This window comes from Xyrauchen texanus, chromosome 3, assembly GCF_025860055.1.
Source record: "Xyrauchen texanus isolate HMW12.3.18 chromosome 3, RBS_HiC_50CHRs, whole genome shotgun sequence".
Classification (NCBI taxonomy): Eukaryota; Metazoa; Chordata; class Actinopteri; order Cypriniformes; family Catostomidae; genus Xyrauchen; species Xyrauchen texanus.
The window spans coordinates 27,018,612-27,043,625 of NC_068278.1; the positions used below are offsets into that span (position 1 = coordinate 27,018,612).

Sequence of the window (25,014 nt, forward strand, 5' to 3'; positions counted from 1 at the left end):
TATAGACCTCCTTGGTAGATTCATATGAAAAATTATGATTTTTGAATGTCTGTTCGGGAGACGTTCATTTCACAAAACAGTCATGCTACAGTTAGGCTACAATTAGGCTTGCTTGAGCATTAAATGTCATTTTAAAGTTCTGGCTTTAGTGTGTGGACGTGTTTTTAAAATGTAAATTGGTATTACTAGTTAGCTGCGACATAATGATGCCCAAAGGCGTGTCTTAATCATTGTGAAACTGTGTTTTCTTAATGGCATAAACCATACTAGACACTAGAATGCACAGGCCACCACTGAGTACAATAATGCAATAATGTAATGACAATAATTCAAAACTGTAATAATGTTTAACAGTAATGAATACGTACTTAATTATACATTCTTCACATTTTAAATTACTGACGGATCCTAAAAGGCTCAACAACAATGAGAATAATGAATGTAATTGATCAGAAATGTAGAGGATTAAAGGTGTTTTTTTATCAATTTTTTTGTGATTACATTTTTGTATTGATTCATACATTAAACAAGGAAGAGTTTAACATATATATATACACAGAATCAACATTTAACGCCAACTATTACCCCTTCCCTTCCCAATCCCCAACCCACCCTGACCTAACAAGCATTCCTGTGGTCACACATTTAGCTTTTAGCTCTTCTTTGTTTAATTATCTTTTTTTTTAATTAGGAAAAACCGAGTACGGTCATAAAAACGCATTTGTGCACGGAACTATTTCTTACGCGACGGATCAGAATCTGCCGTTGCTGGTTCAAAACTAATGATGCGTTCAAGCCTTCATTAGTAATTCAAAAACTTCACTTCAGAAATAGTATCAGGGCTTGTGCTGTTTCTAACAAGTTATTGGATAACAAGGATAGATTGTGTGTGCGTGTCCATGTATGTGACAGACAGACGGAGCGTGTGCGATCACCTGTTGCCACTCCCAAGCAGAGATAAAAAATTATTGGATCTTGTCTCCATCTTCTGATTGGCATCGTCATCAGGTGGGTGTGTCTTTAAGACCAAGCCTCCGGTCCAATATAATCTATGTAAATCTTTGAATTGCATAAGGTGCACCTCTAGATGCAGACGTGACATTTTTTAGAATCCTAGCCCACACTAAAATTGTAGGGTTTTAATCACTTTGCATTATACATTAAAGGAGTAGTTCACTAAAAAAATTAAATTCTCTCATAATTTACTCCCCCTAATGCCATCTAAGATGTGTAGAACTTGTTTTGTGGTTAAGGGTCGAAACACCCAGAGAAGGTTAGGGACCACCTGATGATCTCTCTTCCAGGCCAAGGCTTCATCCATTAGAAATGGGTGTATGTTATCATCGTAGATGTACTATACAACTTCTGCAGAACACAAAGATATTTTTAGAACCTCAACATCCCTCAAGCATTTGACTAGCTGTAGGTTGGTCAGAATGTCTTCTAACAGTCCTTTTTAATTCTATGCCTGAACACGGTTTATTTCTTAATTAGTCTCTTAATATAATATTTTGACTCATTCTCATGTGCATTTGTACAATAATCTAAAAGTCTTATTTAGGAAATTATCAGTAAAATATACTTGAAAGTGTGAAATGTAGCTGGATGATTATTCTCTTGTGTGTATGAATTTCTTTCTTCAGCAGAACACAAATGAAGATTTTTAGAAGCATATTTCAGCTCCATACTATGCAAGTGAATGAGTGCTAAAATGTAGGAGCTCCAAAAATCACATAGGTCATGTCTCAGTTTGTTGTAACGTTGATCATTTCCTCCAAGAGGGCAAACATCATATTCAAAAAGATGTATTCTCAATAGAGACTGAGTACCCTTTAAATATTTATATTTTGCTCATGAACATGAATGGAAAAACAGAGCAGGAAACCTATAGCACAACACCATTGTGACACATTTGATGATCAACCTGTGATGTGCACGGAAACTGTGGAGGTTATAGGTTAATGTCTTTCTGCTGTTGTGGTTTCTCAGGTTTGAGCAAATGTAGCAGAGAGGTGCAATTTAGCTACACTTAAACTGAGCTTCAAAGAAACTTTATGCCTTGTTGCTTTAAAATCAGGCAGTACTGCATATATAGAAGTGTTGTTATGTATCTAATCTTTTGGAGAACAATCTAAAAGGTGAAGTAAAGGCTTTGGATTACAGAATAAGACCTTCTGAAAATTAAAAGAAACCGAAAACTACTCCATCCTTCAATATAATGTGCAGGATTCGCATCTGGGTATCTACCGCTGTGAACTCTTTGATGGTTTTAACAATTGCATTAACCATCAGGAAACTGGAATTCACACAAGTAGGTAAAAACATTACTGACCTATAGATCACTGCACAGCCATTTGCCTAAATATGTTGTTTTGCATCGCAACAGTGCATTCTCTAATTGTAGGTCTGAGACATAACTGACATGAACAATTTTAGTAGTTTGACCTGTCACAAAAATGGATTACAAAATCATCCAACAGGATTAAAGAGTTACTGTAAGAGATGCCATCATTTAGTATGATCTTTATTGTGTACAGGACAATACTTTTTAATGTTATACTTCAGTTTCTTCAGTAAAACTTGTGCTTGCGGTCTTTTTTTAACAATATTCATCTTTTGCCTGAAAGGCAGAGAACAATGAACAAGATGAATCAAAAAGCTCAAAGGATTCTGTGATGTCTCTGTGGCCCTTCATAGCAGGAGCAGCAATAATTGTTATTTTTCTTATTATGGTCACACTCACAATGTGTTGCATTTGGCATAAACAGAATAGTAAGTGTTTTAGATCATTTAAGAAACACTATATACACAGATTTTGTATGTTCAACGAAGTAACTTAATCTCTTTCTGTGCCTGTATAAAACATCAGAGGAACCATATTATGCAAATACAGAAAGCCAGCAGGGTAAGTCTTTCACTCTGATTCTTCACACAATTCATTACAATAATTATCCATGCACAGCAGTATACATGTGACCATTTCTAAGAACACACAGCCTTTTGAATCTTTGAATTAATTATTTTTTTCCCCCATTCATTTGAATGATAGTTCGAGATACCAGCAAAAATCCGATCATCTATGGTGGGTTCATTGCGTATTTATCATATTACACAAAGAGTAAAGTCTTAATATTTGGTAACACATACAGAAAAGCAAAAATGTCTAATTCAATAATCCTGTAAATAAAAGGAGTGACTGCTATTTTGTCTGACATTTTAGTTAATATTTTATAAAACATTTCAGTTGTTTCATTTCTACTATGCAGAGAATGATCAAGAGTTTACAAAAAAGATTTCTAAAGGAAAGAGTGAGTATATCAAACTTCCCCATCTTGGCATGCATAAATAAAATACAAATCTAGAATTCATCAGATTAAATCATTTTCAGTTCTTTTCTATTATATGTGAATAATAATATGGCTTGTAAATCTTTGATTTTGCTCCTTAATGTTTGACTGGCAACTGGATGTAAACATCTCTTATCAGACAATGTTGTTAACACGAGGATCACCAACCTGAATCATTTTCAATGATGAAGAGAATTAAACTGTTCTTTTTCTTGCAGGTCAGTTATCATCAGTTTACATTAACATGCCTGAAAATAAGGTTGCAATTTATGTCAACAGCAGGCCTACAACAACAGAAGAGGATACCTATGCAAACTGCTCTGAAAATGATTATGAAAATGTGAAGTAGTCAGCTGAGTGGACATGACTGCACAGTACTTCATTTTTTTATTCTTTTGCAGTTCTGGAAGATGGATACTAAAAATACTATATGTGTCTTTTGTGCACACTACTATCTTGAGTGAATTGACAATAAACTAAAGACACATAATTTCAGGATTATTTGCATTGAGAATGCGTTGCCATTCAGGATGATCTATATTTGTATACATTTGTATGTGTGTGTATGTATGTATGGTATGTATGTATGTGTATATATATATATATATATATATATATATATATATATATATACACACACACACACACACACACACACACACACACACACACTTGTTTTTGTTTTTATTTTTATTGTATTTCTTTTTCAACAGTGAAAAAATGTTACATATTTTTAATTCACCTCTTTCAAATTGTGTCCAATCAAATATTGAGATGGGGATACACAAATAGTTATTTGTTACAAATTGTGTACTGAATGTTCAGTTTAACCATTTATTTTCTTTCATGATTTATTTAAGCATATGTACGCAAGGCACCACAAATCTATCAATTCATAAAAATTTTGATTCCAATATTCCACATTTTTATAATTAGGCCTAATGTTATAGTATTTTTACCAAGGACATTTTTCAGAGGAATATTTGGTCCTTGTTAATATCTCCTTATACCTCTTATAACAATTGGATTAACTCCTTATAGTTATCTCATTTTAACAGAACACCCAATGGGTCATTCTTCATTTGCGGTGGCAAACTGTGTTCCTCTGCTTTGCAACAATCAAATTTAAATACCAATAAATTGTTAAATATTTGCACATTGGTTTCTGTAGTGTGAAACCAATTTGTGCATTGTTTAAAGTTACATTTTTCTCTTAAAACACATTTTGAGTTTGAGATATTATGTGTAACAAAATGTGCATGTCCCCCTCATACCTCAAAGATGTATCCTGGGATGTAACTGCAACAATGAACATTTTAAACACAAATTAAGTGGTTATTTTATGGAAAAATAGATTTGTTTGTGATATTGTTTGTGATAGCCTCAATTAACTTAATGTCTTGCGGTGTTACAACAACGGAGGTCACCCTTTTAAAAAAATAGGAAATTATATTTTGACTATTGTAGGTGATGTTGAGTTAATTATTTCTTATTAAATGTAATATATTTTACAACATTTCTGACAATTTCATGTCACTCTATATTAGAGTATGTCATGTTACAATCATAACCCTAATCATAACTTAATTAATATATTTAAATGTAGTGGTCTAAGCACATAACTGGTAATCTGGTAATCAGAAGGACACTGGTTCGATCCCCACAGTCACCACCATTGTGTCCTTGAGCAAGACACTTAACTCCAGGTTGCTCCGGGGGATTGTCCCTGTAATAAGTGCACTGTAAGTCCCTTTGGATAAAAGCGTCTGCCAAATGCATAAATGTAATGTAAATGTAATATTTAGATATATTTTATTTTGATAAATAGAATCGTTTTTTAATATTTCCAAAATGTTCACTGACCTTGAAACTATCATGATGACAGTCTCCCCATGAAAAGTAAAAATTTTGCAAATTTGTCTGTGGTGTAACTATCTTTTATGGTTGCACCATAGACTCCATAGTAACTACACAGGCTAAATACAGTCAGAAACGTGTGTAATGTAAGTTGTCTGTTGTTCTACTTTAAATAGAGCTGTTCAGCTTGTAGTCCAAAACACAGAAGAGAATTCGCCATGGGTTCCCTCTGGATTTTCCTATGGGTTTTTATGTTTTTTTTTTTAACTTAAAGAGTAAAACGTCTGTGGTAAACCGTATTTGGCAAAACGTGGATGTTTTGTTCTACAGCATAAGTGACACGCCGTCATACCTCCAACGCGAATTTTGAAGCCACTTCAATTAAAGAATGACCCCTATACTGTGTTGCAATGGGATCTAAAAATGTACTTAATTTACTGTACAGTAAGCACAAATCCGTTTTAGGATGTTTTATCTGTTCTTGCTGACATAATTGCATTTATCATAATGCGTGTTTTTCGTGGTTTGTTACCCATACTGATGTCAAAAACTGAGGCTCTGTTTAGACCAGAAGTACTTGACTTGAAATTTAACCAACGATGCTAAGCATAACTATGGAAAAGTTTTTTTTTTTTTTTTTTTATTTCAACAAAAAAATATACAAAGATTTGTACATGAATATACACTTCTCAACCAATAGAAACTATGGAAAAGTGTAAACCACCGTGTTATCGGTAGTGACGTAGACGAACACTTCCGGAGGTGTGTGACCCGCGATTTCCTCATTGATCTACGCAATCTGAAATGATTTTCTGAACACGTTTAACGCAACAGGTAAGGAGCCCTACTGAATCTTTTTTCAAAGTTACAATTACATGCAATTACATGCACAAAGACACTGAATGGCTGTGCAATTGCTTCTCATGTTACAAACCCACCAAATCATTTTGTGCACTCTGTGAAAATACATGGTATTTTATTTAATAAAAACGACATATTATGTTTCACAGTGTTTTGCCATCTAATGCCTAGGGGCCATATTCGAATCAAAATGAAATAAAATAATCAGGATGTTTTCTTAGTGTAAACAATGTAGTGTACACATTTTAAAATAACATAATCTGTAAATTCTTGCTCAATTAAGGTGATTTTTTTCTGTTGAAAGTGATTTCAAAAATAGAGCCAGACATTCTGAAAAGTGACAAAACGTTTTTATTTTGTCCTGCAGGTGCTTGAATGGAGAAGTTTGTAACTCGGCAGAGAAAGACACCGGCAGCGTCTGCTGAGAAGGATGAATGGAGAAAGGAGAAACGAATGAAGAAGAAATGCAAAGAGGAGGCATGTGAGGTGGAAGAGGAGTTTTCTCAACCAATCCCTTGGCAGAAGATTGAGGCAGAGGGTCTGGACTGTGACTACAGTTTGCTGTTTCACAAAGAAGAGGCTGATCGTCTCTTCGACCAACTAGAAGAGGAGGTGATTTATTTCACAGGTATTAAAGGCACTTTTGAATCATGTATCCAGGTTATTACAAATACAGGAAAAGGTGAAACAGGTTTTGGGCATTAAACAAAAATAAGAGGAACATTCATGTACCAAATACTGTATTCCGAATCCATATTAAAGGGATAATTTAATTTTTGGGTGAACTTCTTTCATCATTTACTCACCCTCATGTCATACCATATGTGTATGACTTTCTTCTGCAGAGCACAAATAAAGATTTTTAGAAGAATATTTCAGCTCTAAAATCACAAAGACATCATAAAAGAAATCCATAAAACTCCAGTGGTTTAATCCATGTCTTCTGAAGGGACACAATCAATTTTGGGTAAGAATAGAGCAAAATATAACTAATGTTTACTATAAATCTTGACATCAGCAGTCTCCATGGTGATCATGATTTCAAGTTCGATTACACCTCCTGGCACCATCTAGTGCTATGTGCATGCATCAAGCCCTAGGAAGTGTAATCGAGCTTGAAATCATTACTGTGTCCAGAGACTGCAATGGCAAGATGTATAGCGAAAAAGGAGTTATATAAACCTAACCCTAACCGAATAGATCACTTTAGAAGACATTGATTAAACCACTGGAGTCGTATAGATTACTTTTATGCTAACTTTATCTCCGCAGATACGGATCAAGAGCTTCAGTTAAAGTTCACATCAACCATCAGAAGGGGAAAACATTTATCTCAGTGTTTTCAACCATGGCATGATTGTTGGTGCCAGATGGGCTGGTTTGAGTATTTCTATAACTGCTGATCTCCTGGGATTTTCACACACAACAGTCTCTAAAGTTTACTCAGAATGGTGCCAAAAATGCACAACACACCGAACCTTGAGGCGGATGGGCCACAACACAAGAAAAATATGTCTGGTTCCACTTCTGTTAGCCAAGACCATAAAGCTGTGTCTGCAGTACACCTACCATCAGTGTACCTCAGCAGAAATCAAGATTAATCAGACCAGGCTAAATTTTTCCAGTTTTAAACTGTCTAGTTTTGGTAAGCCTGTGCCCACTGCATCCTCAGCTTTCTGCACTTGGCACAAAGAATTGGAACCCGATGTGGTCTTCTACTGTTTTAGCCCATCTGCCTCAAATTTCGACATGTTATGCATTCTGAGATGCTATTCTGCTCATAATTATACAGAGCAGTTATCTAAGTTACCGCAGCCTTTCTGTCAGCTCGAACCAGTCTGGCCATTCTGTTGACCTCTATCATCAACAAGGTGTTTCAGTCCGCAGAACTGCCGCTCACTGGATGTTTTTTGTGTTTGGCACCATTCTGAGTAAACTCTATAGACTTTTGTGAAAATTCCAGGAGATCAGAAGTTACAGAAATACTCAGACCAGCCCATCTGGCACCAAAAATCATGCCATGGTCAAAATCACTGAAATCACATTCCCCATTTTGATGGTTGATGTGAACATTAACTAAAGCTCCTGGCCTAAATCTGCATGATTGTATGCATTACATTGCTGCCACATGATTGGTTGATTAGATAATATCATGAATAAGTAGATGTACCTAATAAAGTGGTCAGTGAGTGTATGTTTTTTGTTTTTGACAAAGGTGACAAGGCTAAAATACAAGTGTATGGAAAGGTGTACAATGTTCCGAGGAAGCAAGCAACATATGGGGAAGAGGGACTGATGTACTCTTTCTCTGGGGTTCATCTCCTGGCCAGGCCATGGACTCCCACTTTGGAACACATTCGAGATGCTGTCACCAAGGCAACCGGTCATACCTTCAATTTTGTTTTAATAAACAGGTAATTAAAAGTCTGGTGTTGATATCACTGCTCTCACCTGAATGTGGACTAAGAAGCACTGCAATGCATTATTTAACATGGACACCATGTTCTTTCAATGTGTAAACCTGGCATTATGTTTATGTTGCTATCATCAGGTATAAAGATGGTCATGATCATATGGGAGAGCATCGTGATGATGAAAGGGAACTCGATCCTGCCTGTCCTATTGCCTCTGTTTCTCTAGGGGCTGCTCGTGACTTCATTTTCCGTCACAAGGATGCACGAACTGGTTCTGCCAAACGTCAGATTGAGCCTGTGAAGTTTGATCTTGCCCATGGGAGTCTTCTGCTCATGAACTATCCCACAAACACATATTGGTATCACAGTCTTCCAGCACGAAAAAAGATTAAAACACCTCGCATCAACCTAACTTTCAGGCGCATAATGAAAGACAGATAGAAAAGTGGCATTAAAATGGAGTGACAGTGTCCTACCTGGTATCATTATGGATCATGTTTATCATACTACCTCAAAGTATGAAGCTGTGCGAAATGCATATTTATCACAAAGTTCTCAACTTGAATTATTTTGGCAAATGCAGATATCCTTGCCTACTGTGTTATCAGTTTAAATCACTTTCAGTTAGTCTTGGCATAGCCCACTACTTCACTACTCTTAAAATCAGATATGCAGCAAAATAGTCCTTTGATCTCAGAACATAAAACTGTACTATGATGTTCACAACATATTCATGTTTGATATTTGGTTACAAAATGCACTTTCAGGAATATACAAAGGAAATATTTGTTTTATTTTTTTATAAAACCAATAAACTACATGTGGAATAAATAGGTTAGACACAATCATACTTATGTACAAGACATTTTCTTTTGTCAACTGAGAAAGAAAAACAATATGGTCCCAATGAATACATTTTGCTAAAGTTTTGAAGATTGAATTACAGAAGGCAATATTTTGGCTAAATATTGTGGCAAAACGTAAGGGTAGCAAAAACGTAATTGTATAAATATATACATCTTATTTTTCAAGCAGACATAACCGAGTAATTTCGAAAAAGTCATACTTAGTGTTTACATTCCAGCACTGCTGGACTGAGGTATTCGCACAACTGTCTACGCTTAACCTGCCTGTGTTACAATCTAATCAATGTGACTGTTATACCTTGGACGATGACACATGCTAAAAGAAAATATTTAATTGATTTCTTTTTCAATTATGCAATTATTGTATCCGTTGTCTACAGTGGAAGGTTGTAGTGCTGTTGAAATGGCAACCAGCTTGATTTGAACACCAGTTTAACTTGAGCATTAGTGAAAACAAAGAGTTGCGCGGATATTAAAATGAGAACCAAAATGTGGGCACTTTTGGATAAGAGTGTAGACAGACAAAAAATAAAAGATATTCATCAACCGAGCAGGACCTATGCTACAGGCTACGGTCTTCACAGGAAAACTTAACTTGTGATTAGTACCATTCGCAAATGTTATTCGTTTTTTTATATTTAGCTAAATAAGGTGAAATATCACTTTTCAAACAACAGCAGCAGAAATGAGTTACTTTCAGCGTGATTAAAAAACAGTGTGTTGACCTTCCTGAGTGAACAAGTAAAGGTAAGTGATATACATTTTTAAAATCGCAAAAGGCAGTTGATGATATCAGTGCCAATTTGGAAAAAACAATGATGGTTCCAGTGTCATTTCAACTGACAATACTAATCTTTGCAAAAGTAGTGATAGTAGGACAGCATGAACCATTTTAAGATCAGTACAGTATCTCACAGCTTGATTCTTAACTTCTACTCATAATTTATGTTCCCATCTCTTATGGAATCAAATGATCCAGGCTTGCACTCGACACTAAAAAATGACTGCAAGGGACAAATGGTTTTCTGGCAAAAGGTGAATGGATAGTGTAAAGTGAAGCTCTTTTCCATTGTGATTTGTAACAAGAAAAGAAATGGGACTGCAAATCCTTGACAGCTGGCAAAAGACAGTTAGCTTTCCTCAGAGGAAGAATCGATTTTCCCTTTTTTGCTTGGGGGAGCACCGTCGTCCAATTCCTTCAAAACAAACCATTGAACATATTATCAAGCAGAAAAAGACAGCTGATCTCTGACTGAAACTTTTGCTATTTCTTGGTGAGGAGTAATACAAGAGAAATTGTTTATATAATTTAGTCTTATGTGAAGTCCTGGAATAACAAAGATGAAAATATAATACAAATATAATTTTTGCTTTGCATGAGGCAATTCACAGTTATGTATGTGAGTAGCTCTAAACAGATTTTCAATATTAATTGATCTTGTTGCAAGAGACACTAAGCAATTACCTGGTCTGACCTGGAGGAGTCTAAAAAGTGTTCTGAATCCCCCTGTGACTTGCTGTCCCTTTTGGCTATTGTAAACTCTGATGAGTAGTGATTTTGTTCTGAGAATAAAGAAGCGTCATTAGATACATTACTGCTATCATTACTACATCCACATATCTGTTGGATAGAGAGCAGAGGATTGTGAGATTTCCATATTAAATAAGGACTAAATTTCAATGACTAAACATTCTTATGATCCAGACCAGAGGAAGGCTGTTTGGAAGGATATTTGTCACATTTCAATTGATTGCTATCACTCTGTGAAGCTGCCATGGTTTCAGGCACAGGACTTGTGTTATTGCTGATCTCCTGCTTCAGTGGGGATGAGTCTGCAATGGAGCTCTGGTTACTGTTATCATCTGTATGTGAAGAACAGAACCTGATTAAGAAAAAGTGAACAAATGCTTGATCAAACTTCTGTCAGTCAACCAGTACATGTCTGTTAATGGATGGTTATGTGGCAGAATAGCATATGAGGTCAATTAATGAAATGTTTTATAGTTCATATTCTGTGCTAATGGTTAAAAAGCATAGTGTCATTCTAACCAATTGTTTATAATATTCAAAACTGCATGTGAAATGACATGCCAGAAAAATAAATTTTTAGGAATCACAAAGACCACACACATTCTTTGCCCATTTGCACATTTTGCTTCAATCTTCTAGCTTTAACAACCACTATAATTTATAATCAATGCAAAATAACAGAATACAAAACCGCGGCCATAGCATTATTTGGAGATGAGGATGAACTAACTGACAGGTCTACAGCTTTACCATGCATATCTATCATTCCTGGAGAGGAGCTGTTCTCAGGGGTTGTGACCTCAGAACCATACTTGTCATCTTTGCCCTTCTTCTTGTTTTTATTCTTCTGTGTGATATAAATAAATGCATTGTAATTTTTCTCTCCATTTAGTGTTGTGGAGAACAGTCAAACAGTGAACAACATCCTAGAAAATAAGAAAAAAAAAATCAAGCAATATTTACTTCGTGATACTACAATGGAATAAAAGTGTAATGAGCTGGGCCACCAGCTACCAGAAATATGAAAAACGTTTCATATTCCTTTACAATTTTTTTTTAAATAAAAATTCATAAACATGGTGCATATTGTAATATTAAATTTCACTTACATCATCTGACTTGGGTTCTGTCACTGGTACCCACTTGTATATTCGCAGTGACGTATCACCAACAGTCACCCATTTCTTTTCCCTGGGGAACACCACATGCATGTCATGGTTAGACTGATATCAAAGACAACAGATACAGGAGTGAATCAAATGTGCATTAGCCACCCTCTTAAATAATCTGTTGGAAAGACAAGAGGGTTAGCACTTTAAATTAAAATATGTAGATATAAGCAATCTCTGCAGATGTATTTGTGTATTTATAGAATATACACAGCAAGTTATTTTTTTCAAACATGTTATAATGGCATCTATGATTAATTATTTTACTCTATACGGATAATTAAGTTTGTTTTTCAGAAAAGATGTGATAGAGAGGTATGATTATGTTCAGTAAATAGGTAACACTTTACAATAAGGTTCCACTCGCTAACATTAGTTTATTTTTAGTTGCATTAGGTATCATGAACTAACAATAATCAGTATATTGTTTACAGCATTTATTAGGTTGGCTTTTTGAAGTTCTACTATTTAAATGTATTATTAGTGGTGCTTGTGAAGCAAAGTAAACATCCCTATTAGGGGTGTGCAGCAAAGCCATTATCTATATCTGTTACTATAACAAAATTATCTATAACTGTATCTGTATTCGGATATAACAGATGTGGGCGTGGTTTAAACCGGAAGTGTGACAAAACTAATTTAAAAATGTAACTCTCTTACATTTAGACTGTAGCTTCTGTAAATAAAGTATACCTCGGGAGGCCTATTTAAATATTATTATTATTATAGATGAAGCTGAATATGTAGGCTACTGGAATAACTGTGGAATATGTTGTTAACTGTGGTTTCTCCTGGTATTTCGGACATTAATACCTGTTGAAACAACATCTTCGTTTATGTCTGTGCATTGTGCAAGTAACAATGTTATTCTGGAGGAACCAGTTGTCAAGTAATTGTAAAATGTCAAGCATAAGTTTTGAAGTGAATATTAAAAGAAACGAGAATAAATTAATATTGCCTACAAACTGAAAGCACTATAAATTTCTTGTCAGAAAGTTTTATGATTCACTCAAGGCTTATTTTGTTTTCACATATTTTTGTGGAGGACATAATTAATTAGTTGTGCAGAATTAGTGAAACACAGTGGAATAATTAGCAAAATCGGACCTCTATATATATATATATATATATATATATATATATATATATATATATATATATATATATATATATATATATATATATTGTAACCCTCAGTGTCCATGAATATTCTGAATACATGTACATTCTGAAGTATTTAAACCTATATGGAGCATTTAACATTTCTGAAATAAAGGATTAGCCAGATAATTACCTTAATGTGGATATAAATGTGGTCAACTTCACAGTCAAGCTCCACTATAAAATCATCACTTCTTTGGTCAGGAATTAAACAGTGTGCTCATGTTGGTTTATAAATCCTAACGTGTGAATTGTGTGAAACATTTGTCATTAATGTGATCAGACATTTCAAACAGACATTTCAAGTGGAAAATGTGTATGATATAGTTAATACTCTTTACAAGCTTAGATTTCTAAGACACGCACAATGAATGGAGACAGCAAACAGAGTCGAGAATGCGGCCATCCGATCTGAAATTAAAATCACTGTGTGCATTTCATGCATAAGGTTTACACTGTAGTAACATTGGCTTCACAGAACCATCAGTGCTCTGTAATTTTCTAAATGTCTAATATGGCTTTATGCCTGTGCTCGTTGGATGATCAGTCTTCCAAACTGTTTTTTCTATTATTCGGATGAATTCATTATTCGTTTTGAAGTTTTGATTAGGCACATACCTAATCCCTATTATTATTTCACATACTTATTATTATTCTTACGGACAAAACTTTGGCACTTAACTCGTCCCGTACACCCTTCAATGAGGTGCCAAATTGACTGGCTTATTGAGGAAAGGTGTGCTATGACTATTCTAAGCTATCGGGGGGATGATGATATACCCCTGTGGGGCAAAAAACTGCCCTAAAAATCCAATTCAAGAAATTTGGCGGATCATATCTCCAGATCAGAAAGTTTCAGAGTTGACTTGTTTCACTCAGGTTAGCAAGCAGTCTTTGAATATCGCCTTGGAAACAACTTAGCCACACCCTAGCAACCATTTAGAGCACCCTAGCTACAAACCCCATTGACTTCCATTCAAAATGGCTTTGAAGGATATGTTCGGATCAGAATGTCATCGAGATATGAGAGTTGGCTTATTTTACTTGGGTTAGCAAGCAGGCTTTGAGTATTCCCTTGGAAACTACTTAGCAGCACCCTAGCAACCAACCCCATTGACATTATTATCACCATGGCAACTGCCTTGCAACCAAATGAGCTCACTCTAACAACCAAGTAGCAAAAGACAAATGTCTGCACCAGAACATTGTAGAGAGTTATGGGTTGGCTCATTTGACTTGAAATAGAAAGCAGCCTTTTTATTATTAATCTGGCAACTGCCTAGCAACCAGATGGAACACCCTAGCAACCATGGAACAACACCAATATCTCTGCAGCAGAAGATCCTACAGTTGTGGGGGTGGCCTCTTTCAACTTGGGGCAGGGGGTGGGACACTGTGGTGATGAATTTTGCCACGACAAGCACCACTTACATTTTCTTCAGGAAATGTTCTTATTTAATCGTATTATTGTTCTTCCGACTTCTTCTGAGAACCAACATTTTAGATACTATCTCATCATAGAGCTTTCAAGTTACAGACTCCCAACTCAGAACATAGCTTTAGGCTGGTCTGACTTGGATTGCTATATCTTTTCTAACTGATCGGAATTACAGAAATTCCTGTAGCGGACTTCCAAACAGGCCCAAACTCTCATTAACTTCCATTCAAGTGTGAAACCTTTTTCCTGTAATACCTCCTTTAGAGGTATTCTCAGCAGGAAACCGATGGAGTGCGTACTCCAGGTAGGGAATGAGGTTTTGCCCCAAGTGAAGGAGTTCAAGTACCTGGGGGTCTTGTTCACGAGTGAGGGGACAATGGAGCGGGAGGTTGGCCGGAGAATCGGGGCAGCGGGGCGGTATTGCACTCAGCTCTATCGCACCGTTAGTCACGAAAAGAGAGCTGAGCCGAAAGGCAAAGCTCTCGATCTACCGGTCAATTTTTGTTCCTACCCTCACCTATGGTCATGAAGGTTGGGTCATGACCGAAAGAACTAGGTCACGAGTACAAGCGGCCGAAATGGGCTTTCTCAGAAGGGTGGCGGGCTTCTCCCTTAGAGATAGGGTGTGGAGCTCAGTCATCCGTGAGGAGCTCGGAGTAGAGCCGCTGCTCCTTTGCGTTGAAAGGAGTCAGTTGAGGTGGTTTGGGCATCTGGTAAGGATGCCCCCTGGCCGCCTCCCTAGGGAGGTGTTTCAGGCATGTCCAGCTGGGAGGAGGCCTCGGGGAAGACCCAGGACTAGGTGGAGAGATTACATCTCCACACTGGCCTGGGAACGCCTCGGGTCCCCCAGTCAGAGTTGGTTAATGTGGCTCGGGATAGGGAAGTTTGGGGCCCCCTGCTGGAGCAGCTGCCCCCGCGACCCGACTTCGGATAAGCGGTTGAAGATGGATGGATGGATGGACCTCCTTTAGAGGATTCAAGCTACATCCACCAAGTTCAACACACCCCTTCAATCTGTTCTGACATATGCTGGAAAGCAACTTACTAGCAACATGCTAAAACATGTTAGCAGCATGCTAGTAAAATGTTAAGTCTTACGAGCTAAAACATGCTAGCAACATTTGGCAACTAAAACGTCATAATTAATTAGATTTTACTAGATTTGGATTTTTAAACTATTACATTTTCAGACCAGGCTTTTTCAAGCCAATCTCAAAGTTTGTCCACAAAAATGTGTCTAGTTAATCTTTGTTAATGTTAATTTATAAAAACATAGATGTTCATTGTTAGTTCAAAGTGCATTAACTAATGTTAACATATACAACTTTTCATTTAAAAAATGTATTACTATATGTTGAAATGAACCTTAACCAAGAAGATTAATAAACGCTGTAAAAGTATTGTTCATTGTTAGTTCATGGTGTATTAACTAATGTTAACATATACAACTTTTCATTTAAAAAATTTATTACTATATGTTGAAATGAACCTTAACCAAGAAGATTAATAAACGCTGTAAAAGTATTGTTCATTGTTAGTTCATGGTGTATTAACTAATGTTAACATATACAACTTTTCATTTTAAACATTTATTTCTATATGTTGAAAATAACCTTAACCAAAAAGATTAATAAATGCTGTAAAAGTATTGTTCATTCATGCTAACTTTTGTTGTTAACACATTTTAACAGATGGAACGTTATTGTAAAGTGTTACTATTCAATTATACTCTGTGTCAAACCATTACATTTTTCCCTGTTTTATTTATTTATTTTTTACAAGCTGACAGGCCAAGTCAAAAAATAGAAAAGGCTATACAACAATAATTGTATATGTGTGTATTAATTATAATAGACCACAATCGATGTTACTTAAATTTTAAGAAATATAATGTATTATTACTATTATTATTATTATTATATTAACTGTAAACGTATTTGTCTAATTGTGAAAATGTTGTAGAAGTCTTGTTAAAGTCTGAGTGTAAAAGTATAGACGAGTCTGAACATCCGCGCTGAATTTAAAACCCCGCGTGTTGGTATAAACTCTTCTCACGCGCTGTCGCACAGAAGCGCGCGTCTGACAGAAGAGATGAATGAAAAGTCAAACGCCGGTTCAACCGCACTTTTTGTTCAGAGTACGGGCACGGACGTTTGACTCTTCTCGGCCCGTTCGGTTGCTTTTCAGCCGGCATTACAGGCTCAAACAGCAAAGCCTTCATGTGACTGCAACGAAATGGCTTCTAAGTTCAACCCACAAATATTTGATGAAAGAAAAAATGCGATCGACACATTTCCTAAACTGTTTCTTTAATTAGCCGGTAAAACATATACGGCGCGACGTTCCGTGGATTTCTGACTCAAATTTAAGTATAATAAAGGCTCTCATTCCTTTCCTTACATTGTTTCTTGCTGTCTCTCCTCCCCCACAGACTGGCTGTACAGTTCGTTAACGTGTGGACGCTCTCTCTTACCATTTCCGCACTTTTTCAATTGCAGCCATAACCCGCTTGATGTCATCTTTCGCCCTGCTCCGCGTCTCGGCGCGAACCGACCTGCCCGACATTACTGCTGTTGGTAAAATATATTTTTGCTCGCTGGCTGTTTAGACACAATGCGAATGCACACAGCACAGGAGCGAGGCGCGGTTTGTGCGCCTGCGCTGACGCCAAATGCCCTCGAAGCATGAGAGACGGTCAGTGCGGGCACACGTTTCGATCCTTTGTTGGGGAACTTAAAAAGAAAATGATATTTGCTGGGTGAGACGATCAAAGTGGAACGACAACTATGACAACCAAACATTGTTTACGCATGTATTCGTAAATAATGGAGACTAAAAACAGCCTGTTTGTTGTCGTTTATTTTCACGTCTTTCGCCTTTCAAGAAAACTATTAATCATACAAAAGTTAAATTACATTAAAACAACGGCCCAGTGACCACAAACATATTACATTGTTCCCCTACACAGACTAAACATACATTTCAGAATAGTTCAAATGGACAACTGAGTTGTAGATTATATGTGTTCTTCTTGAAGAAGCTCCTAGGTGGCTACAGAAAATCCCAGGACATCTGTAGCAAATGTGTCCATGGTTATTTCTGGGAGTAACACAGATACTCTGAATTATATCCAACACATAGATAGACAGTTTAAATTGACCAATTATTATTATATTTTGCAATTCACTTAATCTAACTGACCTTCCCAAGTTATCAAAGATACCATAATCATGCTGTTTATCACAGTACATATTATTCAAATACATAGCGTGACATCTGTAAAGATCGACTCCACTTCATCATCCATGTCTGGATTCCCATAACGAAATATTAAGGGTTCTACAAGTTAAGATCAATCGACAGCGTTTTTACATAATATTGATTAGACAAACATTTATTTTGAATCGCTCCTCCTTTTCTTTAAAAAAAAGAAAAGGAAAAAAAAATCGAGGTTCCAGTGAGGCACTTACAATGGAAGTTAATGGGGCCAACAATATGCATGTTAACATGATCTTAGAGTAATAAAATCACTTACTAACCTTTCCTGTGTTAAGTCATAGCCAATTTTACAACTTTGTTGCCATGATGATGTAATGTCAACACACTAAAAATGACAACTTTACAGATCAAGTAATACACAAGTTTTAACATAAGTTTAATGCTTTTATAAAATTATAATCTTCATATTTCTTTCTTTAAACCCCCCAAAAATGTATGGAGCTAAATCAATCTCATTAATAATTCACGCACAAAAAATGATTCACACATGCGTAGACAAATTCACATGCATGAAACCTAATCCACGTACACAAAAAAAGAAATCACGTGCGTGAAAAAAATATATATTCACAAAAAGCTATGCATACGTAAAATAAATTTTACAAACGCAAAACTTACTTCATAGATATACAACTAGTCGCAAAAAGTTTCGAATGTTTAAAATGTACGAGTGTATGCATGTGCAAATCGTCATTCACGTGTGAATCCCCTCGGATTTGTGTGTGTGTGTTTTGAGACTTTCCTGGCATAGATCTCTTCCCACATGGGTCTGTCGTACTCTTTAGCCAATCAGATGCGAGCTTAACCAATCATATCATAAGCCACTGATTCTGCGCACCTTTTGCGCAATATGGATTAATTAGAACGGATTTTTTTTTATTAAGATTCAAACAAACAAAATCAATGTACAGTCAAAACTAAAATAAATCATATATATAGAGAGAAAAACAATACAACCAGGGAGAAGGCTAAACATCATGTAAATATATTGAAGGACTCACATATAGAAACAGTTTTAATTGCTTTCTTATTATGTGAATGAAAAATAGTCTTGATATATATATGAATTTCTTTTTCAAGAACCAAAAACAAAGGTTGGGATTTACTGTACTTACATTTATGTATATATATATTTAGCACAAATTAAAATTAAATGTATAATATAGTATTCTTTCCTTTTATTTGAGGGGATATTAGTAAAACCAAATATAACGTTATCTAAACATAAGGAAAATGTGGGTTCAGTGTTATCAATTATAAATCTGGTCAAATCTTTCCAAAATTTCCTTACATGAGCACAATGCCAAAATAGATGAAACAAAGTCTCAGGCAATGTATTGCACAAAGAACAGTTTAAATCAATATCCTTTTTAAATTTAACAAGAAAAATATTAACTGGGTAGTATTAATGAGATTGATTTGGCTCCATAAAATTGGCCTTATTCACTTCCATTGTAAGTGCCTCAATGTAACCTCGATTTTTTTCTTTTTTTAAAGAAAAGGAGGTACGAGTCACAATCATTTTTGCGGGTAATCGACATTATGCCACAAATGTTTTCGACTGAGCTTAACTTGTATTAAACACGAATATTCCTTTAACAACCAAAAATCAACAACTTCTGAGAGAATATCCCACAAAATTCCAAACTAAAAAAAACAATCAACAAAATATAGTGGTTCGCAGGACTTCTACATACCTGTGCATTTGACTCCCTCTGAACTGAAACCTAAAAGGGCTGTATAGCATTCAGCCAACTCATCCTCAGTCATGTGTTCACCTAAAATTAACACATTTACTCACTTTTATTAATTAAAGAAACCACTCATTCAAGGAAAAAACCTCTTTACCTCTAGCCTGCATTAACTCCAGCAGTTCATCTCTGGCAATAGCAAATCTGCCCATTTCATCTGGCCTTCCAAGCACCTGGAAGGCACTGCACATCTCCTGTCTGGAAATGCCAAAGACATGTCAGTGGTTGACATAGAGCTTAATAACCTCCTCCAAGTTTATGTCCATCACATAATTTCGGGTTCAGCGTGGCTGCTAAGCTTCACCTCATTCTGCATGTCTTGCAGCTGCAACAAAGCTTTACATGTTTATGAAGTTTATCCAGGCAACTGATTGACTGCTAGTGTACACATTGATGACAGATCTGAATAACAGAGTGAATTCTGTATTGCAGAAATGCTTATACCACTTGTTCGGTGGGACAGAAGCCTAGAGCTCTCATTAAAAAGGGCACATCAGCTAGAGGGATGTGTGTAGACACAAGCCTCATTTCCATGGTGTTGAGGTCCTGATTCCGTAGTTGGCAGTAGTAAAAATATTCCTACATTTCCTAATAGAAAAATCATCCGATTATAGCAACATGTTGAAGAAATATGATTTCTGATGAGGAGAACTCAAACACTTAAGAGATGTCCATCTCTTCCTCCCTCAAAAAGATTGTAGAAGGGCAGCATGTCTTGTCCTCCTAGAGCAGCTGATGCCTCCAATGATCTGCACAGGTAATTTAGTAATAAATACAATGAAACGGACTGATTGGCACCATCTGGTTCTGTCACCTATTTCCATGGGGTGACTGAGAAGGTAACTGTTGTATATGACTGTCTAACTTTTAATAACATTTATATGATTTACACATTGTGCCAGCATTCAATATGCCAAGCCACAGTTAAGAAATCTCACAAAATGACAGAGTTGTTGTCACATCCTCCAGATCTGTTCACATGAGATCCCCTTCCCCTGAGTGTTAACACCTTCCTGGACTACATTTCCCAGAATCCCTTTCCCCCACCATTAACACTCACACCTGATTTCCATTCCTTCATCAACTCTCAGATATAGTTTCCACTCCACTCGCATCACAAACTGGATGGAGTGATGCACCACTCAAAACTATCTATTGCAATGGACTCGTACATCCACTACAAGTAGAGATGGCCAATCGAGATGATTCTCTCTCTCTCTCTCTCTCTCTCTCCCCCTCTCCCTCTCCCTCCCTCTCCCCCTCTCTCCCTCTCTCCCTCTCTCCCCATCAATCAAACTTGAAGCGGAGCCGCACCCCAGCTGCCCTATTATCACCTCACCAGCTATCTTCCACGCCTCTACACGATCCCAGGGAGGAACATCAAAAACACATCGATAACAGACTGTGATTGTACTGTGGGGAGCCTGGCCATTTCCTCTCCTCCTGTTCCTCCTTACCCACTAATACCCCGGTGAGTACTGATGACTCTTATTTATTGGAAAATAGAAATGTACTTGTTGAAGTAAACCCCTATTCCATTTCTTTCAAAGCTCCTATTGACTCTGGTGCAGCCTGCAGGCAAATTTATTGGCTCTGATCTCTGTGATCTGTTATCTATTACAGCACTAGATGGTCACCCTCTTCAAGCTGGCACAGAACTTCGTATTTCTCAACTCATCTTTGTGCACGTTGGAGCTCTTCATCATGAAGCACTACAGCTTCTTGTCTCCAAGACTCCCAAGAACCCTCTAATCCTTGGTTACCCTTGGCCCGCTAAACACAACCCTTACATTTCCTGGACTGACGGAGAAATTATTCAGTGGGGCACTTCTTGCTTTACTGCCTACAGTCAGTGCTACCCGTTTCCCTTCAGACCACTCATACCAACTCTGCCGAAGCCTCTGTGCAACCTACCATCCCAGGTGTCTACCAGGACTTCCTGCCTGTGTTTAGTAAGACTAACCATGCGTTCAGACCAGAGGCGTCGAGAGCGTCAAATCGACCGGAAGTCATTCATTTTCTATGACAGCCAGCGTCTCTCGGCGGCAAGAAGCAGCGCGGCGAGTCTTGGGTGGAGTGGGCATCAGAGGAAAGTTCGAGTGCAGCCAACATTATGGTAATGAGCTTTGACGCGGTTCGGCGGCAACCTATTGGAATATAGAAGTGCTCCGCTCTAGCGAAGTCTAGAGAACACAACCGTGTAAACTTTGGTTCCCACCAAAACATTAGTTCCGAAGACTGATTATTGCCGTGGCGGCTTTTCCCGTAATATTTGATCTGTCCCTGTTTGCTTACAGGGATATAAATAAAATAAAAAAACGATGAGTGGACAAAGGTGTCTGAAATTGTTAGTGTGCCAGGTGAGTTGATGAAGTCGATATTATGGTTTATATAATATTATATCATAATATATTAAAATATTTCATGAGGATATACACTACTTGTGATATGTCATCAAAAAGATACCGGTCAACATGTCTGGATGTTTTGTGGCCCCTTTAAATATAGTTCACAAAACCAAGCATTCTCAACGAACGTTGCCGCCTATTTCAAATACGTCAGAGCGTCCACGAATTTTCAATAGCGTTGTTGGCAGGGCAGCCAGAGCGAATTTTGATGCTCTCGCCGCCTCTAGGGTTGTTCTATCTGAGCTCAAGCTACATTTTCCAGACTTCTTCCAGCAGGACTCCTCCGCCCCTTACCCATTCCACAACATCCCTGGTCTAACATTGCCGTAGACTCAGGGGAACAGAACCATCATACGAAGCCTGCCATCTCATCCCTCTCAAGAAATTACCTTCTGCCGTAGAGATGGCTGAAACCATCTTCCATCAAGTGTTCTGGCTCTACGGTTTGCCAGACAACATCGTCTCTGATTGAGGACCTCAATTTACCTCACAGATTTGGAGAGAGTTCTGCAAACTTCTAAATGTCAAACTCAGCCTGACTTCCGGGTATCGTCCTCGGTCTAATGGCCAGATGGAACGCCTCAACCAAGAAGTAGGTTGCAATCTCTGCAACATCCATTTCTACCAGTCTGATTGGTGTAGATTTCTCCCTTATTCAACTGGTTTAACTCCTTTCCAATGCATCCTTTGATACCAACCTCCACTCTTTCCCTGGTCGGCAGAACCTTTGGAATTGCCTGCAGTGAACCATTGGATGCAGTGCAGCAACCAATTCTGTTAGTCTGTTCATGTTCACCTGCAGGGCCATATGTCATCAGAATATGCATGCTGACCGAAGTTTGACATTTCCCTGCTCTCCGTCCTGGCCAACGAGAATGGCTGACCTCCTGAGACCTCCGCCTGCAACTACCCTGCAAAAAACTCTCCCTAAGGTATGATGGACCTTTCAAGATCAAAAAAATTAATCCTGTCTGTAACAAACTTCAATTGCCCCCTCACTATCACATCTCTCCTACTTTCCATGTGACCCTCAAACCTGTGGCCGAGTCTTCCAGTACCTCCACTGATGACCTTGAAGGGGAAATCGCCTACCAAGTTAACACTCCTAGACTCTTTACGTCGGGCAGACTCATTCAATAACTGGTAGATTGGGAGGGCTACAGACCTGAGGAGCAGTCCTGAGTCTCATCGGAGGACATTCTTGACCCTTCTCTCCTCTGAGTTCCACCTAGCTCATCCTGACCGCCCGGCTACAAGGCCTGAGCCCTTTTTCACTGGAGAACAACAAGAGGGCCCAAGGAGAGTTTTTCTGCACAGACAAGCACATTATCACAGATACACAGAATCATTAACCATCTTATATATTTGAGAGATTAGAAATTATCTCCAAAGATCACTCTTAGATCTTACCCATCTTTGTAATGGAGATGCGTGGCACCATCCAGGGTGTGAACAGCGAGCTCTGCGCACTTTGATAGTTTTTAATTCTTTTTGTATCATAAACTGGCAAGATTCGATACACCCTTCTACATAACTGTTCCCAGAATTCAACATGTCAAAGAATTTAAAATCCTTGAGCTCTGGAAATATTAAAAGACACTAACGTGCAAAAGCTGATACCTAAGACAGGGACGCAGACCAGGGACTCCATTTGGACGGTGCGATGGGAGAGCTTCAGAGGCAACTGTCCAGTATGTCGGTGATGCATACGAAAGTTGTAGTGGACCTGGAGGATCTTGCTGTAATATGTAAATCGATTACGGTGATGGAGGCGAAATTCTCTGAGTTGGTTACAAGAATCGGGGACGTTGAGAAACTGATAGATTATCGGAGGGAATTAGCTGCTAATCCACTAGTGACCAAGACAGACTTTGAATGCCTTTGGGAAAAGCTGGAAGACCTTGAGAATTGTAAAAGGGCAAAACAAATTCAGAATTGCTGGAATTCCTGAGCATGAGGAAGGTTCAGATATGGTGAAATTCCTAGACGAGCTCTTCCAGAGTCTGCTCGCCATAACAAGCCATAAGATGGAAATTGAGCGAGCTCGCAGGGTCCTGGCTCTAAGATCTGCTGAGAGAGACAGTCCCCAAACAATTCTGTCCAAATTTCGGAGATCATCCAATAAATATGTTGTGTTACGTTAGGCAAAGAGTAAAGGAAGGCTTTCTTGGAAAAATCAACATTTTCTTTTTCCCAGACTTTGAAAATTCGAAAAGAGAGAAACTCTTTTCAAGAAATGCAAGAAACTCTTACATCAATGGAAGATCGCTTTTACACTGATGTTTCTGGCCAAACTAAGAATAGATACTAAGGATGGCCGCAAAATATTTACATGCCCACAGCAAGCATTGTCTTTCCTAAAGACAATAGTGTGAGTAAGCCATTTGATGTTTCTCACGTGGCCCCAAAGTGACCTTGACTCGCTGAACATACACTTGCCTGTCTGAGGAAGCTGGGCGCCATTTTTCTTTTTTTTTTGGTTAGGTCTAGCATATGTTTTGCTTAGTAGCACTACTTTAAGAAACTCTTGCATCAATGGAGGATCGCTTTTGCACTGATGTTGCCGGCCCAATTGAGAATAGATACTAAGGATGGTTTCCAAATAGTTACATGCCAACAACAAGCAATGTCTTTCATAAAATCAATGGACTGAGGAAGTTGTGGAGTGTTTGTCACGTTGCCTCCAAGTGAGCTTGTCTCGCTGAAAATACACTTGACTATCTGAGGAAGCTGGGTGCCTTTCTTGTTTCTTTCTGTGCTGGTTCCGTCTAGCAGCTGGAGTTTGTTTTGAGGAATAAGACTCCTTCTGGACAGTTGTGGATGAATCTGCTTGCTCTTTGTGTTTATGCCTCCTATTGGCTGGAGTTTGTTTTATGGAGTATTTTGTGCAGGACATTGGAAATATTAGGTCATATGCTGCAATCATGAACAG

At 37.6% G+C, this 25,014-nt stretch overlaps 2 protein-coding genes and 1 pseudogene across 2 annotated transcripts; 1 reads left to right on the plus strand and 2 right to left on the minus strand.

The window, feature by feature from the left end:
- The first annotated feature begins 3,985 nt into the window (after nucleotides 1-3,985).
- Nucleotides 3,986-8,940, plus strand: alkbh2 (alkB homolog 2, alpha-ketoglutarate dependent dioxygenase). The gene is made up of 4 exons (XM_052093535.1): nucleotides 3,986-6,038; nucleotides 6,433-6,693; nucleotides 8,281-8,479; nucleotides 8,617-8,940. The coding sequence occupies exons 2-4, from the start codon at nucleotides 6,441-6,443 to the stop codon at nucleotides 8,918-8,920; spliced, it is 756 nt and encodes a 251-aa protein (XP_051949495.1). The 5' UTR covers nucleotides 3,986-6,038; nucleotides 6,433-6,440; the 3' UTR covers nucleotides 8,921-8,940.
- A 1,463-nt stretch (nucleotides 8,941-10,403) lies between these two features.
- LOC127620339 (B-cell CLL/lymphoma 7 protein family member A) lies at nucleotides 10,404-17,283 on the minus strand. Its single transcript, XM_052093546.1, has 6 exons — nucleotides 17,118-17,283; nucleotides 11,986-12,067; nucleotides 11,627-11,723; nucleotides 11,053-11,208; nucleotides 10,811-10,908; nucleotides 10,404-10,541 (listed from the first exon to the last, which is right to left on the minus strand). Exons 1-6 carry the CDS (start codon nucleotides 17,207-17,209, stop codon nucleotides 10,476-10,478), a joined length of 591 nt encoding a protein of 196 aa, XP_051949506.1. The 5' UTR covers nucleotides 17,210-17,283; the 3' UTR covers nucleotides 10,404-10,475.
- A 404-nt stretch (nucleotides 17,284-17,687) lies between these two features.
- LOC127624451 (cilia- and flagella-associated protein 251-like) lies at nucleotides 17,688-20,789 on the minus strand (annotated as a pseudogene).
- Nucleotides 20,790-25,014: the final 4,225 nt, after the last annotated feature.